The sequence below is a fragment of the Amblyomma americanum genome, chromosome 3 (assembly GCF_052857255.1).
Source record: "Amblyomma americanum isolate KBUSLIRL-KWMA chromosome 3, ASM5285725v1, whole genome shotgun sequence".
NCBI classification, from domain to species: domain Eukaryota; kingdom Metazoa; phylum Arthropoda; class Arachnida; order Ixodida; family Ixodidae; genus Amblyomma; species Amblyomma americanum.
Window position 1 is genome coordinate 57,061,284 of NC_135499.1, and position 20,464 is coordinate 57,081,747.

A 20,464-nucleotide genomic window follows, 5' to 3' on the forward strand; every position below is an offset into this window, starting at 1 on the left:
ACTATCATTTGCGTGTGTGTAACAGTACCGAGACTATTCTGGTGATCTGTTATGAAGATATTGTACATATTTGTTATTTCATGCATTCTCTTGTTATTGTTTTACTGCCGCCTGTCATCGCCGTGCCAAGCCGCTACGGGAGATGGGAGCTTTGTCAAGCCGCGTGCGCGGCTTTTTTTCCTTTCTCCTCAGCCATTGTACATGACTGAAATAAATGCAAATGCAATGCAATGCTTTCTTGCTTATTTCTTTAAATAGTTTGTTGAAATCTCCGTCCTCTGTCTTGAGGGGCTGTATAGGTTGACAATGAAGATGCTGTTTGCTTTCAGCTTACGTTTCGGTATGACTTCTGTTATTGTGTGTTCGATTTTTGTGTCCGGAATCTCTCCATGATCTATCGTATTTATCTTTTGTTGATGAGGGTTGCTATCCTGCCATTTTCTTGGCATGTGAAACCCTTTAGTGATGGTGGTGTGGCTCCTTTTGATTCCTGCAGTAGGAGGAAGTCCGGTGGCGTTCCTTGTGTGTAAATGAATTGCTGGAGGAGTCCTTGTTTCCTCTTAAATCATCTGCAGTTCCACTTACAAACGTTTAATTGGTTTTGTCCAGCCATTATAGTTCGTTAGAGGTGCTGCTTGAGTTTTCGGTGTTGAATCTTCTTTCGTTGTATAGCCTGTCTCGGGCTTCACTCGTTATCTTTTGTGTGTTCTGAGCTTTTATGTAGCTTCGGATGTACTGTATGTCCTGATCGTGGGCTGCCTGTTTTAGCATTAGTTGCTCTATTTGTTTACTCTGTTGTTCTATCTGTTTACTCTACTGTTCTTGTATCTGCTTAAATTGCTGCATAGCCTGAATTAGTGGTTTTAGCTGTTCTGTTAAATTGGGTACTTTACGTTGCTGGAGCCTATATTCTGGGGCTGGGGGTGATTTTTGGGGGCTGCTTTCTTTTATCCTCCTCACCTCCCTTCTGAACTCTTCTATTTCTCCTAGTAGCTGTTTGTTAATCATTTCCAGTTCCCTGTCTTTTCTTTCCTGCGGAGACAGTGATTTGGGAGGACTCGCTTCCCAGCTCACCTTGGTTTCGTTGGTTTTCTTTTGCTGCGGTGCCGCGTCTTGTTTTTCCTGTTGTTTCCCTAGAGGTGGATACGAGTCGTCCCTCTTCTCTCCTCTGGGTTTGCCTTTGGTTCCTTCCTGGGGGCCCTTGCTTCTGCTTCTGCTTCTGGATCTTTCATCGAAGTTGCTGCCGTTGTGGTCTTCTCTTTCCGAGCTGAACCATCTTGGTCTTCGGTTGCGGCTCCTGCTCCTTCTCGACTGTCCCATGGTTCTTCCGTTGCTGATGTGTTGCCGTCCTCTCAGCTCCTCTTTAGTTCTCAGCCGTTTCTTGCAGTCGCTGCTGCCTGTGATGTGGGCTTCCCCGCACATCATGCACTTGATCTGGCATTCGTGTTCCGTTGCCGGGTTCTTGGTTCCACATTGCCTGCAGGTTCTTGCTTCCGGCGTGGGGCAGACGTCGGAGCGATGCCCCTGCTGGCCGCAGGCGAAACAATACTGCCTGGTTGGTCTATACGGATATATCTTATGCTCCACTGTGTCGAGTATCACCCATTTTGGTGTAAAGGGTCCGTCGAAGGTGATGAGAGTTGTTCGGCTTCTCCCCAGAGCTCTCGCGGCCAGCATTTTCACCCCCTTGGTCTGGACTCGGAGGTTTTCTTCCAGTTCTTTCGGCGTAAGGCCTAATGGTATGCCGTGAATTACTGCTCTTTTGACTTCCTCCGGCATAGCTACGTATGTTTGGACGTCGTAGCTTGTGCCCTCGAAGGTCAGCTGATTGATTTTCCTAATGCTGTCTGCTGTTTCTTCTTCCGCTGCGCTGGCTATAATGATATTGAATCCCGGTCTCAGCCTGGTTAGAAAGCTTCCTCTACTGATCTTCCCGCCGCTTGCCTCGTAAATGGCCTGCGCGACCTGATACGGGTATTTATCTCCCACCTTGAGTCCACCACGTGGTCTCATTATGATTTTGACTTGCTCCCGCGGGAGTGGTGGCAGCGCTTGCGTAGGTCGTCGTTGCTCTTTCGCCAGATGTTCTTGTTGCGCCGCAGGCGTTGCTGCGTCGCGTCTGACGTCACCGGCAGCTGCGTTTGCCGGCGCCATCTTGCCATTGTTCTTCCCTTGTAGAGGCTCCCTTGTTTTCGAAATGGCAGCTTCCTTGGCTTCTCGCCTAGCCTGCTTCATGAATCGTTTGGATTGGACTACCTTCCAATGCTTGTCTTTCATGCTGTCGTAGGATCCGCTGATATCGGTTCCTTGCTGTACCTCCATGGTTTTGTGGGGGCCTGTGCGTTCCGCCTCCGTGCGCTGCGCATCCTCCAATTCCGCATCGTTGGTGACCTCCATTCCTGATTCTTCCTCTCGATCTTGGGCTGGATCGGATATCGGGTTTCCTGCCGTGGTTTGATTTTGCGTTCGCATCTTCACCCCAGCCATCTCGGGTGTCCGCATGGCCGGTCGCCCCTGCGAACGCGGGGCTGCTAGGCCTTGTCTGTAGGCCTAGCTCCCCCGGTCACTCGGCCCGATTTCGCAGACCGGTAGAAAAGCCAAAAATTGGCTTACCGGGTTGAAAAAGGTTTCCTCGTGACCCTCTTGTCTTGTGGTTTCGATTCCGCCAAAATTATTTGGTGGCCCGGTGAACTGTCCGGTTGAGGAATTGTTTTTTCACGGAGCCCATGCACCGCACGTTCGCTCCGCGTGGCGATCGCAGCGCTCTCTGGTTTGCGGAGAAAACCTGTTTGACGACATCACTTTAGCTTTGAGAACGCTGTCGGTTAGACGCCACACACGTCAAGTGGATTTTTTTTCCTATTCTTATCGTGTTCAGAACTATCACGATAAATGGTTTCCCGAGAACGATTGCGACTTATGCTGTAGTCACAAAAATGAAGGGCCTGGTTATCGTTCTGTGACTCCCACAGGCAATCTGTTGGGCAGCGCTTGCTGCGAGCAAGATTCCAAGAGCTTTCCTTCATTTTTTCTTTACTGTGGGCTAAAATTCTTCGAGTGGAGTGCAGTTTTCGACCCCTTGCTCTTCGCATTGTTCTGGCGAGCTACATTTTTCTTGCGTAAAATTATAATCGGCGTACATACAGCTAAAGAAGAGAAACAGATGTACCGAGACCCTCCATTTTAGGGACTTTCACGAAATCGACGCCGCGCTGCGGCCGCGCCGCGAACTAGCCCGAGAAGGGTCAGCACGTGCGGAACAGCGTCGTCTGCTCCGTTGTCTGTGTGGTTCGCCTGCCTATTGGGACGTTGTTGTCAGAGCGTTGCTGTAAAAAATATATCTTAAGAGCGCTGTTAGATGGATACTTGTAAGCTAACCAAATAGAAGAGCTGGGCAGTGTCATCACGTGAACTTGTGGTGCGAGCAACACAAAGAGAGGGCGTTCGAACAGCATGTTGCCATGCTGTTGCGAAACGCTTGTAGCACCATGAAAGCGCAGTTCGTATCAGACACCAAGCCTATATTCCTAACGAGATGATATGTCTGGTCTAGAAGGGCCTACGTAAATAGGCGGTGCTGTTATGAAACGTCGCTGAGGATTTATGACTAACGGGCAAATTTCAAGAGCGGAGACTTTTCTGAATTGCTGCCTCTGTAATTTCGAGGCTCATTACGGCATGCGTTTGTGTTTAATGATATGGCGCTTATTTATCCACGGACAGTGGTGATGTAATCATTTTATTCGAATTAGGCTTCATTCGACGAGCAGCAGTGTAGATTTTGATTTCTTACTTAGATGTTATAGCTTTACAAATATGATAACGAAAGCAACCCGTATAACTCCCAATTCCCAAACATGCATAGATCTATTCTTAACAAATATTGATTCTGCACTTACTCACTCAGGAGTTACATGCTGTGACATAAGTGATCATATGGGCATATATTTGTTTTGCCAGAAGGAGGTTCCGAAGCGTGACCCTCGTGAGAAAGTTATGTGTCAGTATATGACAGAAGGAGCTTTAGATAGATTTCGAGCGCATATTCTAGGCGTGGTCTGGTCCGTTATATACAAAGAAGCTAGTGCGGGGAGCGCTTATGACTTATTTCTTGACCACTTTATTCATGCTTACAACATATACTTTGTTTCAAAATTAAAGTGGCGACCAAAAACAATAAGAAAGCCATGGATATCACGCGAACTGTAGACGCGTATTAAAGAAAAACACAAACTGTATCAGCTATTTATTCACACCAAAGATCTCCTTATTCTTGACCGCTTCAAGAAGTATAGAAATAAATTAAACTCTGACATACGAGTGGCAAAACTGAAGTATTACGAGAACTACTTCGCAGATACAGATAATCGCCCTGATAAACTCTGGCGTAAAATCCACTCACTTGACTCTGACGTTTCACAGGCTGGTAATCCCGATAAAATTACTAACAACGGCATAGAATACACAGGTAACCGTCTCGCAGAAGAGTTTAATAAGCATTTTACTCCTGCGTTGAACCCCTCTGCTGATATATCTCACATATCTATTGACAGGCGCCCACCTTCTTTGTACTTTGAACCTGTCTCTACCAGAGAAATTTTGTCAACTTTTAGTGACCTAAAGAACAGAACCTCGTGTGATGCGGATAATATCGAGATTCGTCCAGTTAAATATGTCATCGACATCATCACTGCGCCATTGGAGTACATATACAACCACCTATGCATAGAAACTTCCACCTTTTCTGCAAGAATGCAGATTGCTAGAGTAGCAGTCATACAAAAAAGGAAACAAAAACAGTTTTGGAAACTATCGACTAATTAGTATTTTGCCCGTCTTCTCTAAAGCGTTAGAGAAACTGATTCTTAAACGAGTTGAAAGCTTTTTAAATAAACACGCCATAATTACCGACTGCCAGTATGGCTTCAGAAAAAACCGGTCAACCGAACTTGCTCTTTTGCCCCAGAAGGAATATATATTGACGAATTTTGAAAATAGGAACCTGGTCTTGGGATTTTTCTTAGATTACAGCAAAGCATTTGACTGCATAAACCATAGCATCTTGTTGAAAAATCTTGAATGTTATGGAATTAGAGGTACAGCGTTACTCTTACTTAAATCTTACTTGTCCAATAGAAAACAGTATGTCCAAATAAATGAATACAAGTCAACTCTTCGAACAGTCATATGCGGAGTGCCCCAAGGAAGTATTCTTGGACCATTGCTTTTCAACCTGTATATCAACGACATCATTAGTGTAGATGACAACGCTCGCTTTATAATTTATGCTGATGACACCAGTTTATTTTTATCTGATGGTTCTGGTAGTAAGTTACTTGAAAATGCAAACATACTCCTGGAAAAAATAAAGATATGGTGAGATAACAATCTTCTTTCAGTTAATGCAACAAAATTTAAGGCAATACTTTTTCATCCAAAAAACAAATAGTGCAGTGAATTCGGTGAACTACGTTACAACCGAGACCAGATTGAGCTAGTAAAGTCATTTAAATCGCTTGGCGTAATATTCACTGAAGATATGCTATGGGACGATCACACAAATTATATAGCATTAAAGACATCTCGAGCCATAGGATTTATGACGCGTTTTAAATGTCTCCCACAAAAGGTAAAACTTCTATTGTATCGTGCATTATTTCGCTCACATCTAAACTACTGTTCATTAGTATGGGGTGCTGCTACACGAACGAGTCTGAAAAAACTTGCTGTTCTTGAAAACAGGGCCCTCAGAATTGTTCATAACCTGCCACATAGATTCTCAACTAAAAACTTATTTTCCAGGCACAAGATTATTAATGTTTTCAACTTGTATGCTTATAAACTATTGCGCACCTATAAAATAGAACAAAAAAGATGCATAACAAATATATCTGACTTAGCCCCGATTCAGTTATTTCAGTGCACATACCCACGCCGTCGCAAACCACACTGTGTAGTACCTGTAGTGAGAACAAACTATGGACGCCAAATGGTAACATTTCAACTTCCCTCACTTCTGAATAGATTAATCGCTGCAAATATTGATATAGAAAACATTAGCAGCTCTGACCTCCTCGACTACTTTATTTTTGAAGCCACATTTTCCTAGTATTCATACTTTGAACATTGCTCTTCTTACAATCTTTATAACAGCGCTCTTTGTTTCTTTTTGTTGCTTTTATTGTTATTGCTTTAACCCTTATTGATTTTCTACACACATTGGGGATTGTGTATTTTTTTTTGTGAAGTGCCGTCGCATTGGTGATTATGTGAAGTGCCGTCGCATGCCACTGCCCACTTGCTGTACGGGGGTGGGGACCTTGTCAAGCGTTAACCGCTTTTATCCCCATCCCCTCCAACACTGCATGGTGATGGAAATAAACTATTATTATTATTCTTACTCCATCTGAATCCTAATTGCCCTATGTCCTCGCCGTCGCTACAATAAGCCGGTCAGGCTGGCCGGTGACAAGAACTGAATAGAATAGGACGAAAAAAATTGCATCATAGCGGCCTTGCATCCATTGTACGCCTTCCAATCTCAGCTCAAGAGCCAATTGAGAGCTCAAGGCGTGCATAAGAGCGAAAATAGACACGTCATTGTTTTTGCTTTTTAACTGTAAACGTGGTTTCATATCGGTGATAATATTTAAAAGACCACGTGGCTAATACAACTTAGGAGCAAGGAAAAGCGAAAGAAAGCGCCGTTTTATGAGGTAAGACTCCATCGAGAGCGTCTAGAAAACTTTTCAGTCTTGTTTCCTGAAAGCATCATGGTAAATTGACAATTGTTAGGTCTTGCTTACCTGCCCTCTGGTTTTGTCCTTCAGCCACTATAAAAGGGTCTTTATCGTCGATGTGACGGATTTTAAATACTCCCCAATGAACGCGCCCAACGCCTACCACTAAGTTTTCATGACGCTTTAAAACGCGAGAGCCTGAGCGATCTTTTTGTCCTTGATTCTTGTTATTTCTTTCGCATTTGCGAGAAAAGAGACTGTTTGGCTCGCGTGAAGGCACCACCTTCCACAAACAAGCGTCCGTTTATCGGGAAATTTCAAAACAAATCCATTCAGGCTAGATTGACACCGGGAGCAGTCCTACGTACCGCCATTGTATTGAATAAATTGAAACAACTCCTCTAGGTCATGAAAATCACCAATTGGATGGAACATAGGTCAATACACGACAGCGCAGTTGGCATATGTGGCGTGTACGTTTTGGAAGCTGTTGTGTAACGCCGAGACCACAATGCCGATGTTGAGAGCAGAGCTGACAACCGGGCCCTGATAGCTCGATAACCCGTGATTAACAGCAACCAGGGCAACTGCACGAACGGTTCGCGCTGGCGTCTCTCATGATCTAAAAAAATGGTTATCAGGAAATGAAAGGAGCAGCAACTGTCTCACGTTTCTCGGTGGACACATCAACCGCGTCGCAAGGAAAGGGAGGAAAGTGTGATTGAAAGAAGAAAGAGAGAAATAGGTGCCATGGTGAAAGCCTCAGGAGTAATTTAGATCAACTGGGGATCAACAACGTGCACCGACATCGCACAGCACACGGGCGCCTTTGAGTTTCGCCTGAATCGAAGCGCGGCCGCCGTGGCCGGGTTCGTAGCCGAACAACGTAACCACTGAGACATGACGGCGGGTCACGACCTTACCTCCGTTTTCGTTTTCCAGCATTGCGATCGCTGTGCCAGTGCAGTTGGCATCCCCGAACACGCCACGTGAATAATATGGAATTTTCGATGCACCTGGACGCTGCGGTCGGGAACGCGCGTTGCATTAATAGCCACGACTGCAAAAGAGTAATGCGAATTGTATTTGCAGCACCTATACTGCTGGCCTGGACAGAGAGAGAGAGAGATTAAAAGAGTTGTAAACAGTATAACTTATGGTATTATGCTGGAGGAGGCTAACGAGGAGGAAAAATGCAATAGACTAGGCGTACTAGAAATGCGGGAACTATTTGTTACACAGTGCTCACACGTCATTACATTACAAATTCTTTCAAAATGCCCGTCAAAAAAAAAAAAACGCTGCCTTAAGAAAGATACAAACTTATATTAAGCCACTATGCTTTACACAGTATGGGAAAAAGATAAAGTGATAATATATGCCACATATATTCACCTTGGAGAACAGTTTTGCAATTTCAAAACTAAACGTAAAATTACTAAAGCAATAAGAAAATGGTGCTCATCCTTGCAGATAAATCACTGATGGCCTCTTGCATGCTGTATTCTACTTCCCCTGTATTGCTTTAAATTTCAGATTTGTTCAGATATGGCTCATTTCAAGCTGTTATGATGTACTGTGTTCATTTTTGGTTGTCTTTTTTCGAGTTCTATTCCTATTTGCTCAATATGTATACATAATTTTTTTTTTGCATAATACGCATATACTAGTGTGCCTAATGTCATTGTTTTGTGTGCATTTTTTGCACACATTCGGCGATTAACCGTACTGCCTGAACAACAAACATGCACGCTGTGCTTACGTTGGACAGCAAAAACTCATGTGCTAAACAAGGATAAAAAAAAAATTGATTTGATTTGATTTTGCGTCAATCCACTGAAGCTAGCGGCTGTGTCGTGCAGCACTGCGAAACAGTTTGGCATCTTTGCCAGAGCTGCTGAACTGTTAGTCGAAAGATGGGCCATGCAGAGTTAATGACTTCAGCGTAAAGCCATTCATATCGCCGCATAGGAATACCAACCGTCACCAGGCGACGCGCCGGCAGTGAACAAACAACGCCCTCTTTTGCGAGAACTTCATAAAGTGGGCGCCTGCAGGGTCAGCTGCGTAGTTTCCTTGCAAGTCAGCGCAAGCACTAAAGAAAAAAAAAACACTTTCGCGTGCAATTTGGCCGCTTTTGCTTCAGTGTACCGTTTACAATGCGGGGTCCTGAAAACCGGCAATATTAAAGGATATTTTGCCAGTGCGAGTTTGAAGAAAGGAAAACGAATAACATCTAATGCACGCCATGTTGAATGTATAGATTGAGCTATCAGCGTGAAATTAAACGCGATCAGAATAAAAATGAGGAAAAAAGACAGAAATGTATTATTTGCTGCCGCGGATCTACGAGATAGATTCATTAAAACTTACACGTTCTGGTCCTCAAGTGCGCTAGTATTCAGCCTACCGCAAAAATGGTTTTCTCATTTCGTTGTTGTTGTCATTGCAGCTGCCTTGTTCGGACGGCAGTTGACGCTGACAGGCCATGACAATGACGTTTGTGTAGATGAGAAACGCTTGTGGCACACGATAGTGGTACCATAGTGTACGAAGTGAATTTCGACGTAAGTGCGCTGTTTCTCAACTTCTGTGAGAGTAAGCGCATTTTCATTGCTAACGAAAAACGGTACGTGTTTCTACACCCGCTGCTTTGCGCAAGGATTATTTGCTTGAACTCAGCCGTCGTCAGGCGTGTCGTTTCGGTTGCATTGCAAGCTCATAGTTCGGGGGAAGCATTTGCGTTAGCATTAGGCTCCTTAGTGCAGAAATGAGGAAAGCACGCTGCGGCGTTAAGCATTCTCTGTGTAGAAGCAACAGGATTGTTGATATCATTGCCCAGTGTGGAAAGTCATGCATAACAGTCGCTCGATAACATCGGCTACTCTATTTTGTATTAGGAAACACGTGACGGAAATCCTTACTTGGCTCTGATTTTTCTTCGCGCGGGGTAGCCTTCGTGCTTGTCAAGATATTCACTTTAAGAAACCGGTACCAGTAAACTCTGAAATCGATTAACTGCGCACCACAAAAGCATTTTTTTTAAGTGATTAAGCAAAGACGTCTCGCTTTTTGTCAAAGCTAATCAGTATTCAGGGGAAATGCAATTGATGAAAGTGTCTTGCAGGTAAAAAAAAATCACGCACAATACAAGCATGCAAAACAATGAAGTAAAAGGCGACCACAACAAACTTGAAACCAGCACCCTGCGGTAAATGAAAAACAAAATCAGTCTCGGAAGTACATTTGATGAGCGTTAACGAGAAAGCAGTTCTGGTGTACCAAGTAGAATAAGATTGCCATAAAAAAACTCATGAAATGCGTTTTAAGAACGAGGAAAACTGCAAGCATCCCAAGGAAGAATCTGCGGATATACGAAGAGTTTCAGGCAAGCCTGACACATTTTTAATAATGGGGTTTTGAGGTAAAAATAAGGTTTTTCCGCATTGTAACACAGGTGCTGGCAGACGTCAAAAAACAGGTGAATCATTTTAACTAGTAACTTATTAACTAAATTTTAACTTTTTAAACTGTTACCGTTGGGCGGCCGCTTGCAACTGATTTGGTCTGGTTTATGAAGGTTTGAAAGTCCCACATCGACTCAGGCTATATAAGGGACGCCGTAGTGAAGGGCTCCGGAAATTTCGACCACCTGGGGCTCTTTAACGTGCACTGACATCGTACAGTACACGGGCCTGTAGCATTTCGCCTCCATCGAAATGCAAGTGGCGGGGCGGGGATTGAACCCGCGACTTCCGGGCCAGCAGCCGAGCGCCATAACCGCTGAGCCACCGCGGCGGCTCGCTGGCGATTAGATATTTATAGCAGGCCGTTAGTAACAACCATATCGGTTTTTATAATTTCTGAAACGCGGTAACCCTCGCCGCTGTGGCTCAACTAATTTGGGACATTACTCGCGTCAATCGAAACCCGCGCGTCTGCGGGGAGCGCAACGAGACGTCAGTCTAATCTCGACACTCCGTGATGCACGCACCGCGCGACAATCTGTGCCCCGCCAGTGCTCCCCTCACCGCGTCACTTCGGTGCTCCAGCGCGGCCGGGGCAGAGATTGTGGCGTGGTGTACGTGCATCACGGTTGAGTAGTCCACAGAGAGGTTAGGCAGTTACCGCGCCTTTCGTTTCTTTGTAACCAGTCATCACGGAGTGCCACGCTTTGATTGGCGTCGCGTTGCACTCACCGCAAGCGCACGATTTTCGAATGGCGTGAGAAATGGCCGTAATTAGTTGAGCGACATTGGCGGGTGTAATCGCTTTTTCTGACTTCTAAATACTGATATGGCGGTTATAAACAGCCGGCTAACAAATTGGGCGCCTAACGGTAATAGTTAGAAGTTTGACTATTGTTATTTATATATTAAATATACTAGTTAAGAAGATTCGCCTGATTGTTGACGTCCACCAACGCTGCAATGACTATGCCGCCAAAAGCTTCTCTTTACCTCGGAAACGGTAGTTTTGAAAATTAGTGGCAGGCTTCATCCCTGAAACACTTGGTATTGGTTATTGTGGTGGAATCTGAAGACATGCGAAAAAAATTGCGTTCATGAAATCTTCTGGTTGAATAAACTGCGCTTGTCTGTAATTTCTGGATTGGGGCTCTTCCAAGTCGGCTTCGCTTATCGCGGCGCGCTTACTAGATAAAACCAGCAGTTGCGAGCGACATTTTCATGATTTCGAACTAACTATACAGCCGAAACCAAAGCTGCCGTGAAGTGCCTTAACGCCATTTTTAACTGAAAAGAACATTGAAAAGCACGAAACACAAAAGGCAGAAAAGAAGCACACGCGGCGCTGAGAGCGGGTCGCTTCTTCTTGTGTTTCGTATTTTTGCACTGGTAGCTCAAAAACGAACAAAACAAAGTAGCTGCACTGGTCATGATGATAATCTCAGTTGCATGCTGTATGTCCTACCATATGCATTTAAACATGCCCACGAAAAAACACGCATTGCCTGCGCACTTGTGAGAAACACTCATTGAGCGCTTAACCACCCGCTCAGCGAGCGAGTCAGTCGTGGGCTAGGCCAGCCTCCATGTTAGTTTCAAGATGTATGGTTACGATTACTTATACCGCTACGCGAAACGAACTAAGCCAATACAACCACAAATAAAGCACTTAATTCTGTGCACTCCTGCGATCCCGCTTTGCGCCGCTGCTTATCGTACGACTGCTTGGGAAGCGTCAAAATTTCACTGGTGGTTTCCGGCTTTTCGTGTATCGCAAACTGTCGTGGCACTCCACTGTAAAGACTTGCTGCTTTCCGCGAACAGGCAGAAGTCGCTTCCAATACAAGAAGTGAAATAATAATACGCGGAAAGCACGTTTGAGACAGGGCCGTCTCTGCACGATTCCGACAAATTCATCTCCCGCCGCCAGAAGAGCTACCTTGCGCTGCTGTCGCTCTGCCAAGATCAAGCTTAAATTGGTGCACACACGATATTTTGAACCCAAACAAACTATGGGATTTCTTTCATGAGCGTAAGGAAATATATTCTAACAAGTTTCAGTGCCAGGCGTTGAGTGGAACATAATTCGTCATGATTTTGAATGTTGTTTGAGGAACCGCTCGGTATGCCCACCAGCATCGTGTGACGTCAAGGTGCACTAGCCCCAATTCTTGCGGCGTCACAGAGCTCCTCAGCGGTCGTTCACAGGAACAACCAGTGCTTGTCGGCGACTCCATAAGGAATGTGATAGGTCAGGCTGGTTGGTCGACCGAAACATAGGTCGACCGAGACTCGACCTGCACGTACAGAATCGTTCGTAATTAATTATCAACGCTCCCCACTGGTATTTTGAGCTCATTTTCATAATTTCTATTTCCATAGGCGTATTTCAGACAAAAAATGGACACTCCAAAACTATTTGTCGGCACGCCTTTGAGTCGGTACCCGCCTATGGTTCCCTTTAACGCTTTGATGCAAAGAAACAGAAAGGAATCATTTCTGGGCTCATCCAGTGCCCTCTTACTTTGTGTCGATAGCGGTACAAGAAGGCCGCTATTTTTATATTTTGTTTTAACCGAAAGCATTATATGCCCGATTCGCACAGAAGCCGGCGTCCATCGTCTATAGCACGTAATTCGGAGGGTGTCAGAACGCCTTTGTACGATGTGACAAAACAAGAAAGCCAACTTGTATAGTCATGAATGATGAAACGTAACGTTCTCGGACCTATGAAAGTCATCACTCATAGTTATTCTACACAGTATCACCACTCAGCACTTAGATGTAGCGTAATGTTAGGTGTATATAGCTTGTACAAAGTGCATAGTCTTGACGAATTGTCATAGTCATTACTGATGACTCATAATAAATCTGCAACGTAGAACGACTCAGCACTTAACAAGCAACGTAAGGTAAGGAGTACAGAGTTAATTTGTACAAAGTATGCTGCGTAGTCATGACTTGTATTCATAGCCATGACTCCGCACTTTATTTCTGAAACGCTGCATAGCTCAGCACTTTACAAGTAACGTAATGTAAGGTGTATAGAGTTTATAAAATGTATGCGCAGTCATGGCGAGTAGTCATAGCCATGACGAATGACTCTGCACTTTACTTCTGCTACGTGCATGACTCAGCATTTTACAAGTAACGTAAGGTAATGTGCACAGAGTTCATTTGTGCAAAGTATGCATAGCCATGCCTCGTACTCACAGTCATGCTTCACGACAGTCATTCTGCAACGTTTCATGACTCAGGACTTTAGAAGTAACGCAATGTAAAGTGCATAAAGCTTTTTGTATAAAGTGTGCATAGTTATGCCTCATAATGATAGGTATGACTCATGGCTCGTAGTCGTTCTGCCCATAGCATGACACAGCACTTTAATGCTTTCTCATTATCGCACGTAAGCAGTGTTAGGTGTCTGTCGAATTTCCATGCGCACTTCAACGCAAAGCGTGCTTCCGCACCTCTTCGCACTGAAACCTGGAAACGACAAGTCATATTAATTGTTACGGTTCAGCCAAGTAGAGACAATGAAAGGCTGTATTTTGCATTAAGCGCAGCAAAATTTACTGCTTCTTCCTTTTTTGCGACTCCTCGGGAAATACTACTTCTTTCCTCTTGTATTTCATGCACCGACATAAAATACGAGAGGCTCACGAGGAGACTGGTTTCCTCGCAAACGGCCTCCCACACGTTTCCAACGCCGCGGGACTACAAAGAGTTGAAACAGAATGTAAAGAAGCCGGCGCCATACGTGAGGAAGAAAAAATAAACGATGCTTACTTCCTGACGACGCCAGCAGTTTTTCTAATATTTTCCTCGTATTCAGTTCCCTCATGGAAACGGACCATCGCGAGTCGCCTAGCTATGAGAGCCTTGCGCAAACTTTAGCGACATCCTTGTATCGCTAACTTAGTTCCGCACCTATTTAAAACAAGAAGCACTCGAAGGTATGGCCTTGCACTGAACCAATGCACGCAAGCAAACGTCCTTTTCACTGTTTTGCGCACTTCAGTCTCCTTATTCTTATTGCGGTTAAGCGAGAGAAGGGAGGGGAACAGTCGGAAGGGTGACCCTCAAACCAAAGACGTTATAAAGCGGCCGTGGGGCGTCCCGCGGAGGAGAAGAAACGCTTTCTCTCGGGCGGTGCGGGACACGACAGTTCGGCGCGGCGATGATCCAACTGACCCCGCTGGCTTCGCCTCAGCTGGCCGCTTGGCAGGCGGTCACATGGACGCTCGTTGCGCTCGTCGCGGCGTGGCTCGTCAAGAAGTGGTGCCTGCCCTGGGTCAAAGTGTGGCTAGCGCTGAGGCCGGTGCCTGGGCCCTGGGACTGGATACCTTTCTGGTACCTGGCCTCCGTCTACTGGGCCCGAAGGAAGCAGCTTAGGGCGGATAACTTCACGGCAGGTGAGCATTCACGCTGCAATCCGGGAGGCTTGCACCTGGACGGTGAAGTGTTGCGGTTAAGAAAAGGCAACAGCGGTCCACATGCATCCCTGAATTACTAGCTCGTTTGGAAGCTAGCTACGCTCACGATAATGTCAGATAACATCGTGCTTGGTGCGCTCATAAACTCGCCAGCACGATAAGGTCATTCAGGGCGTAAGCGCAAGTTTTTATTACAGTTTATTATTTCCGAACAGTACCTTCGTAATTAACGCTTTGTTGCCGCCATTCAACAAGAATTCTTCCAAAAGAAATCAATGCTTTCAGTGAACCAGGAATAGAAAGAGAGAAACGGTGCTCTACAAAACCAAGTGTAGATTTTGCACGTTTATCTTCGTAGCAGCACAACCTCCACGCAGAAAGTACTTACGCGTTATTTGAAAATATGGAAATAGTACATATCGAATGCGACTATGCTGCAAACACGCCGAACTATTCGAAACAGTGGTGGTACACTATGTGTTTTCCCGGAGAACTTCAATGGTGTAGCCCTGTTAATACGAGTGCGAGGAGAAGTTGGATTGCAGGCAACCTGGGATGAAGTCTGCTGCATCGATCGCAGCGCTCTATGGCTTTTCCATGCCACCTGACTAAACCTCCACGCACTGTCGAGACAATATGTAAAGTGCGTTAATTGTCTAGGCTACGTCCGGAGCAGTTAGGCAAGGAATGTTGTCAGCTAAATGTTATTAAAGAAAAAGTTGGGCTAATTGGTCCTGAGTAACCGCTTGGGACATTGTAACTGTCCGTTACAACATTTTCCGTTGTTTTTTTAAGCCCGCTAAAAGCCGCTAAATACAATGCCGCAGCCGGTTACTCATTTAAAACACGCGCTTCCAATAGTTCCGAATGTGGTCTCGCGTCTGTCGCGACCATAGCGGCTGAAAACAGCAGTTTTTAGGCGCCCAGAGCAGAAATGCAGCGCGTCCTTGGCATTGCAGGTTGCATATATATATATATATATATATATATATATATATATAATATATATATATATATATATATATATATATATATATATATATATATATATATATATATATATATATATATATAGCCAACCATATTGCCACTTTTGAAGTATATATGGGAGTATATATCCAAACGATATGTAGGTTGCCTTGTTTGGCATCTGAGCAAGCTTGCCTTACAATAAGGCTGTGTTGTTTGTGCAGACGACGATGTCCGTCGCATGACAAAAAAAAAGAAAGACAGACGTAAGAAATGTCGAAATGAACATAACGGGAAGAAGATGATGTTGCGTGATGCGTATGCACCCTTATACTTGCAAGTAGTCAGTGCTGATAAATTAAAAAAAAAGCATTAAGTAAAGGCCCCAAAAAGGACGCAAGGTAAAGGGACCTTTTGACAAGCATGCTGGTGAACATACCAGCTGCGGCGTCGATTGCGATGAATAGATGTCGCAGTATTAGAACTGTAAACCGATGATTGTGCAGTCATCGGTGCCTTTTACAGACCTCCGGATTATTCCGCGCACTCTGCTGATGAACTGTGTGGCGTATTTTCACATGTGACCAACTAGTATGGAAATGCACCGGCTGTACTTGCGGGTGATTTCAATTTTCCGAATTTACTATAGACAGATAGTCTTCCAGTGACACACGCCTTACGTATGAACGTAAAATCTGCTAACTTCTTATCATTATTCGACTGATACACGCTGTCCTTGCTCCAGCACGCCCAGATGCTTTGATTTTGTACTCACCTATATGGCTAACATCCAAGTGTGCAAATTACTTGAACATATCCTGTCTTCAAAAATCATTAACTTCCTCTTAAACAAAAACATACTTCGCCAGTCAGCATGGATTTCTGCGTGGCTGGTCATGGTAACCACTGCACTTGAATTACCCACAGGACATCCACAACAATGTACATACTTTACGGCAGATTGACGCCATATTTATTGATTTTGAGAAAGACTTTGACCGTGTTGTGCACAAACGATTAAGGCTTAAAAGGAGTCAAAATAACGCTGAGAGCATCGGAATCGACTGGATTGAAGAATGCTTAGACAATACGCCTGGTGCTCTTAAAGTATTGATTGTTCAATCCATTATTCAAACAATAAAATATGCATAAAAATATGCTCAGTTTTCATGTATGTATGGAGAAGAAATTAATTCAATTCAGTTCCACAGGGTACCGTCTAAGGGCCTGCATTATTTCTTACCTATATTAACTATGCATCCCCTAATATTAGTGCGAAATCACTACTCAAGAGGTGTCAACCCCGAGCAAGAATATTGTCACCTTGTACTGTCTTGCGCTCCGAACTAACCCGAAATAACTCGGGTAAGTTCGGAGCAGCGTAGTGCAAGCTGCAGCCAATGGGAAGAGGGTGTCGCGCCACCTAGGTCACGTAACCTTGTGGTGTCATCGCAAGCTGCCCTTGCAGGTGTCAGTTAAATTAAGGATTGGTCGCGAGAGGGTGCTCAGGATGAGCAACATTGATCGCACAATCTCTCCGGCGGCTGTGATAGAAACAGCAACCTGCCACAGCACTAGTAATGGGGTGCGGACTTGCCGCGATCTATGAATGTCAAGTAGAGAATCACCAATTCTGCATATATGATCATGAAGTTGAATTTTTATGGCGCAAGGGCTGCTTTTGACAAACAGCGCCATGGCACAAGGTAGTTTTCATTTCACAAGGTGGGGTCAAAGGCCCATTTCCCAAGCATGTCACCCCCGTAAATAAGCCGAGCATCAGACCAGGGGAAAGCTTGTGCCCATTGTATCACCGGTGGGTACCTGGCGGTATTGGGGATCGAGCCCCGCACCTCCCACCTACGAGGCGGATGCTCAAACCACTGGGCCACCGCTGCGGTGAAAACTGCATATATGGATATTAGCTCACTAAAGCTATCGTGTCATACCCTTAAAGTGGAGCGTAAGTGTCCACTCCAATCAGGGACGTAGCTAAGGGAATGCCCGAGGGCCTTGTTATTGTTAAGATGTGTTATTGTTAAGCATGCCCCCCCCCCCCCCCCCCCCCCCCCCACCCCGGGCTTTGCCTTACACAACTGCCTCGGGCCCCTTTCGAAAAAAAAAATTTCTGGCTACGCGCCTGACTCCAATTCAAGAATGAACACTTGCTTCTGCACGTCTAGTTGGTTTAACCACGTAAAAACACTACCACTTTTTACCTCTTCACTAATGTTGTTTGCCAGAGACTACGTCATTTATCGCTCTGTTATCACCTTTAGTGACCGTTCACAACTCGAAAAAATTGCGTGTGGTTTAGCTCCGGTTAAACATAAAGAGTACGCGATAGCGATCCACGGGTTAAACGGGTTCACTTTAGTTTGGTCAACCCCTCGTATGAGAAGAGTCGGTCTGGCCTCGCTTCTTGGGCTCGCTGCCGACCCGCCTTACTATGCTACAACTTCGGGATGCGTCGATGTGGCTTCGCGTAGCCTGTACTACAGTCGTACTAAGTACGTGCGCTGACATTCCGCCTCTTAACTCATCGCGCATCTAACTAGGCAGGGCTTCGAACCCCCTGTTCATAGGCAGGCGAGCAGCGGCTCGCGGCATGCGCTCTACTGCGCATGAGAGGGCTGTGCCAGGCACGGCGAAATCGGCTTTACATGGCGTAGTGAAGCTATCGCTTCAAAAGGTCTGCAGAGACCGACTACATATTAGCCAACGCTTATAAAATACTGGGTTGCATGCGACGGCCATTTCGTCATGGTGACAAAAAAACTAAGCTATTTGTTTATAGCAATGTAATACACCCGAAACTCGAACATGCCTCGCTTACCAAGAAGCCTCATCAATCATACCTGGTATCCAAACTATAATCTTTGCAGAACAAAGCTGTGTGCTTCATTGCACCGAACTATTCCTCCTATTTGGGCATATTAATGATTAAACGGGACCCATATCTTCAGCTGTTAGAAATTGGGCGCAAAAGCCTTAGTCTAATGCTTTTTCACAAGTTTACAATATTCCTTCAGATTATACTACAGAGAAAATTAAACCTGCAACTCATATCTTCCTTCTCCTCGACTGTGATAATTTGCACTTGCACGGACAAATTTATTACGGTTTTAATTTCTTCATCTGGCGATTAATGAGCAGATCGCTGTTAATATAGGCACTGTTTGCATGCGAACAACAAAAAATTTGAGACACTGGTCACGCTTCTAAGTGCTTCGGTAGGATTTTACTTTTTTCTCTTATTCGTTCTTTATATTTTAATTCATACAACTGGTTGCGAACTCTATACCTAATACCAGTGCAAAGAAAATGTATAACCCTTACCTGAGTAACACGAATCGCTATGCTCTTTGTACCTTTATCGTTCCTCCGCTGCATGCCTACCACTGTTTATGTACTTGTGTACTGCATACTTACTGTTCTTTTTTTGTTCCGTGTTGCTGAAAAAAATTCATGTGCCCCTTTTAGTTGTTTTAAATAACCTCTATTGTTATTCAATATTATTTGATTTCTTTATATCACCTTTATTTCGCAAGCATGGCCGCTATGTTAATGCTTTTACGATGTTTTGATGATGCCTCCCCAGTACCTATTTGGGCCTTCAGCGCAATAAAATGAAATAAAATGAATTAAAGCTTGATATGATGCTTCACCTGAATTGAAAACCGTTGGGCTCAAGAACATACGTGGAGCATACTAGAGGAGTGAGTTAGTCCATACGCTGCCTGTTGAATGGCTGAAACATTAAAGCTAGCGCCTACAATTAATGGAAAGGTTAAGCAAACGAGTCCACAGCATACAGTTCTGCACAAGGTGGTCCTCTTACCCTTCGAATATTAACACGGTCACAGCTTTCGGTCAGCAAGGGCTAGTTTTGGAAGAACCCTTCAAAATAGATACATTTAATAAGAGCCCAATAATACGAGCAAGGTTATTGGCTCTGTTCAATGCTTACGCCGCATAGTGAATAAGAACAGATCTAAGTGACTTTCGACTGCCGTGCAAAGTTGTACGGCGCACGTGTGTAAAGATTGTCGCCCTTGTTAGCCACGTTAGAAAACATTCATTCGCGTATGCAAGGCAGAAATAATCCCCAGGTGCCCTCGTCTGCGCAATACTCAAATGCTGAAGGAGCACAGCCTTCCATTTTGCTCATGCTGGTTGGGTTCATTATGCTTGATTGGGCTGCTGTGGGTGCTGTCATCGATGCCAACATGACCAAGCCGCGAAAAACAGGCCGTTGTTATTGCGTTGAATACCCGCCGAAAATAGTTTATCGGTGTTTTCGGTAACGTCACGGATAATGTCCATGCATCGCGTTCAGAACTCCAGAGATGCAAATAGCATCATTCATGGCAATTTTCTAATGAAGGAAGGCGTCAAAAAAGTCTCAAACAGATTCTATATCCTTACAAAGAACATGACGGAAGTCTCAAACGCTATGAATTTAGCCTATGGAGATTAGCTCCGATCGCTGGGACAAATACGCGATGTATGAAATTTTCTTCATCTTCACTTTAAAAGCGGCTCGTTGTGGTACGGCGCCTAGGTGAAATGATTCACGAAGCGAAATGCCTTAAAGCATGTAGTCTATGTCCAGGTTGGTAAAGGTTGGAGACGTAACTTGAAATGCACGAACTTTGTGAAAGAGCGCGTCTTCCTCTCAAACTTCAAAATGGTTCCTTAAGCTCTCCTCTCTGAAACCATTGTGCCAATGAGATAGACAGGCTGTAATTACCATTAATCACCTCAAATCACTGTCAGCGACTACACTTTTTTCAACACCTTGACCCCTTCCCAGCGGCGATGAGCAACAGCAGTCGCTGTAGTGCATTGC

At 44.7% G+C, this 20,464-nt stretch overlaps 1 protein-coding gene across 1 annotated transcript in view; it reads left to right on the plus strand.

Annotated features, from left to right (window-relative positions):
- The first annotated feature begins 14,322 nt into the window (after positions 1-14,322).
- Positions 14,323-20,464, plus strand: part of LOC144124610 (cytochrome P450 4V2-like) — a 67,010-nt gene continuing 60,868 nt past the window's right edge. The window contains exon 1 of the mRNA XM_077657401.1: positions 14,323-14,622. Within this exon, the coding sequence (XP_077513527.1) occupies positions 14,388-14,622 (235 nt within the window). The 5' untranslated portion in view covers positions 14,323-14,387. The remainder of the gene's footprint in view (positions 14,623-20,464) is intronic.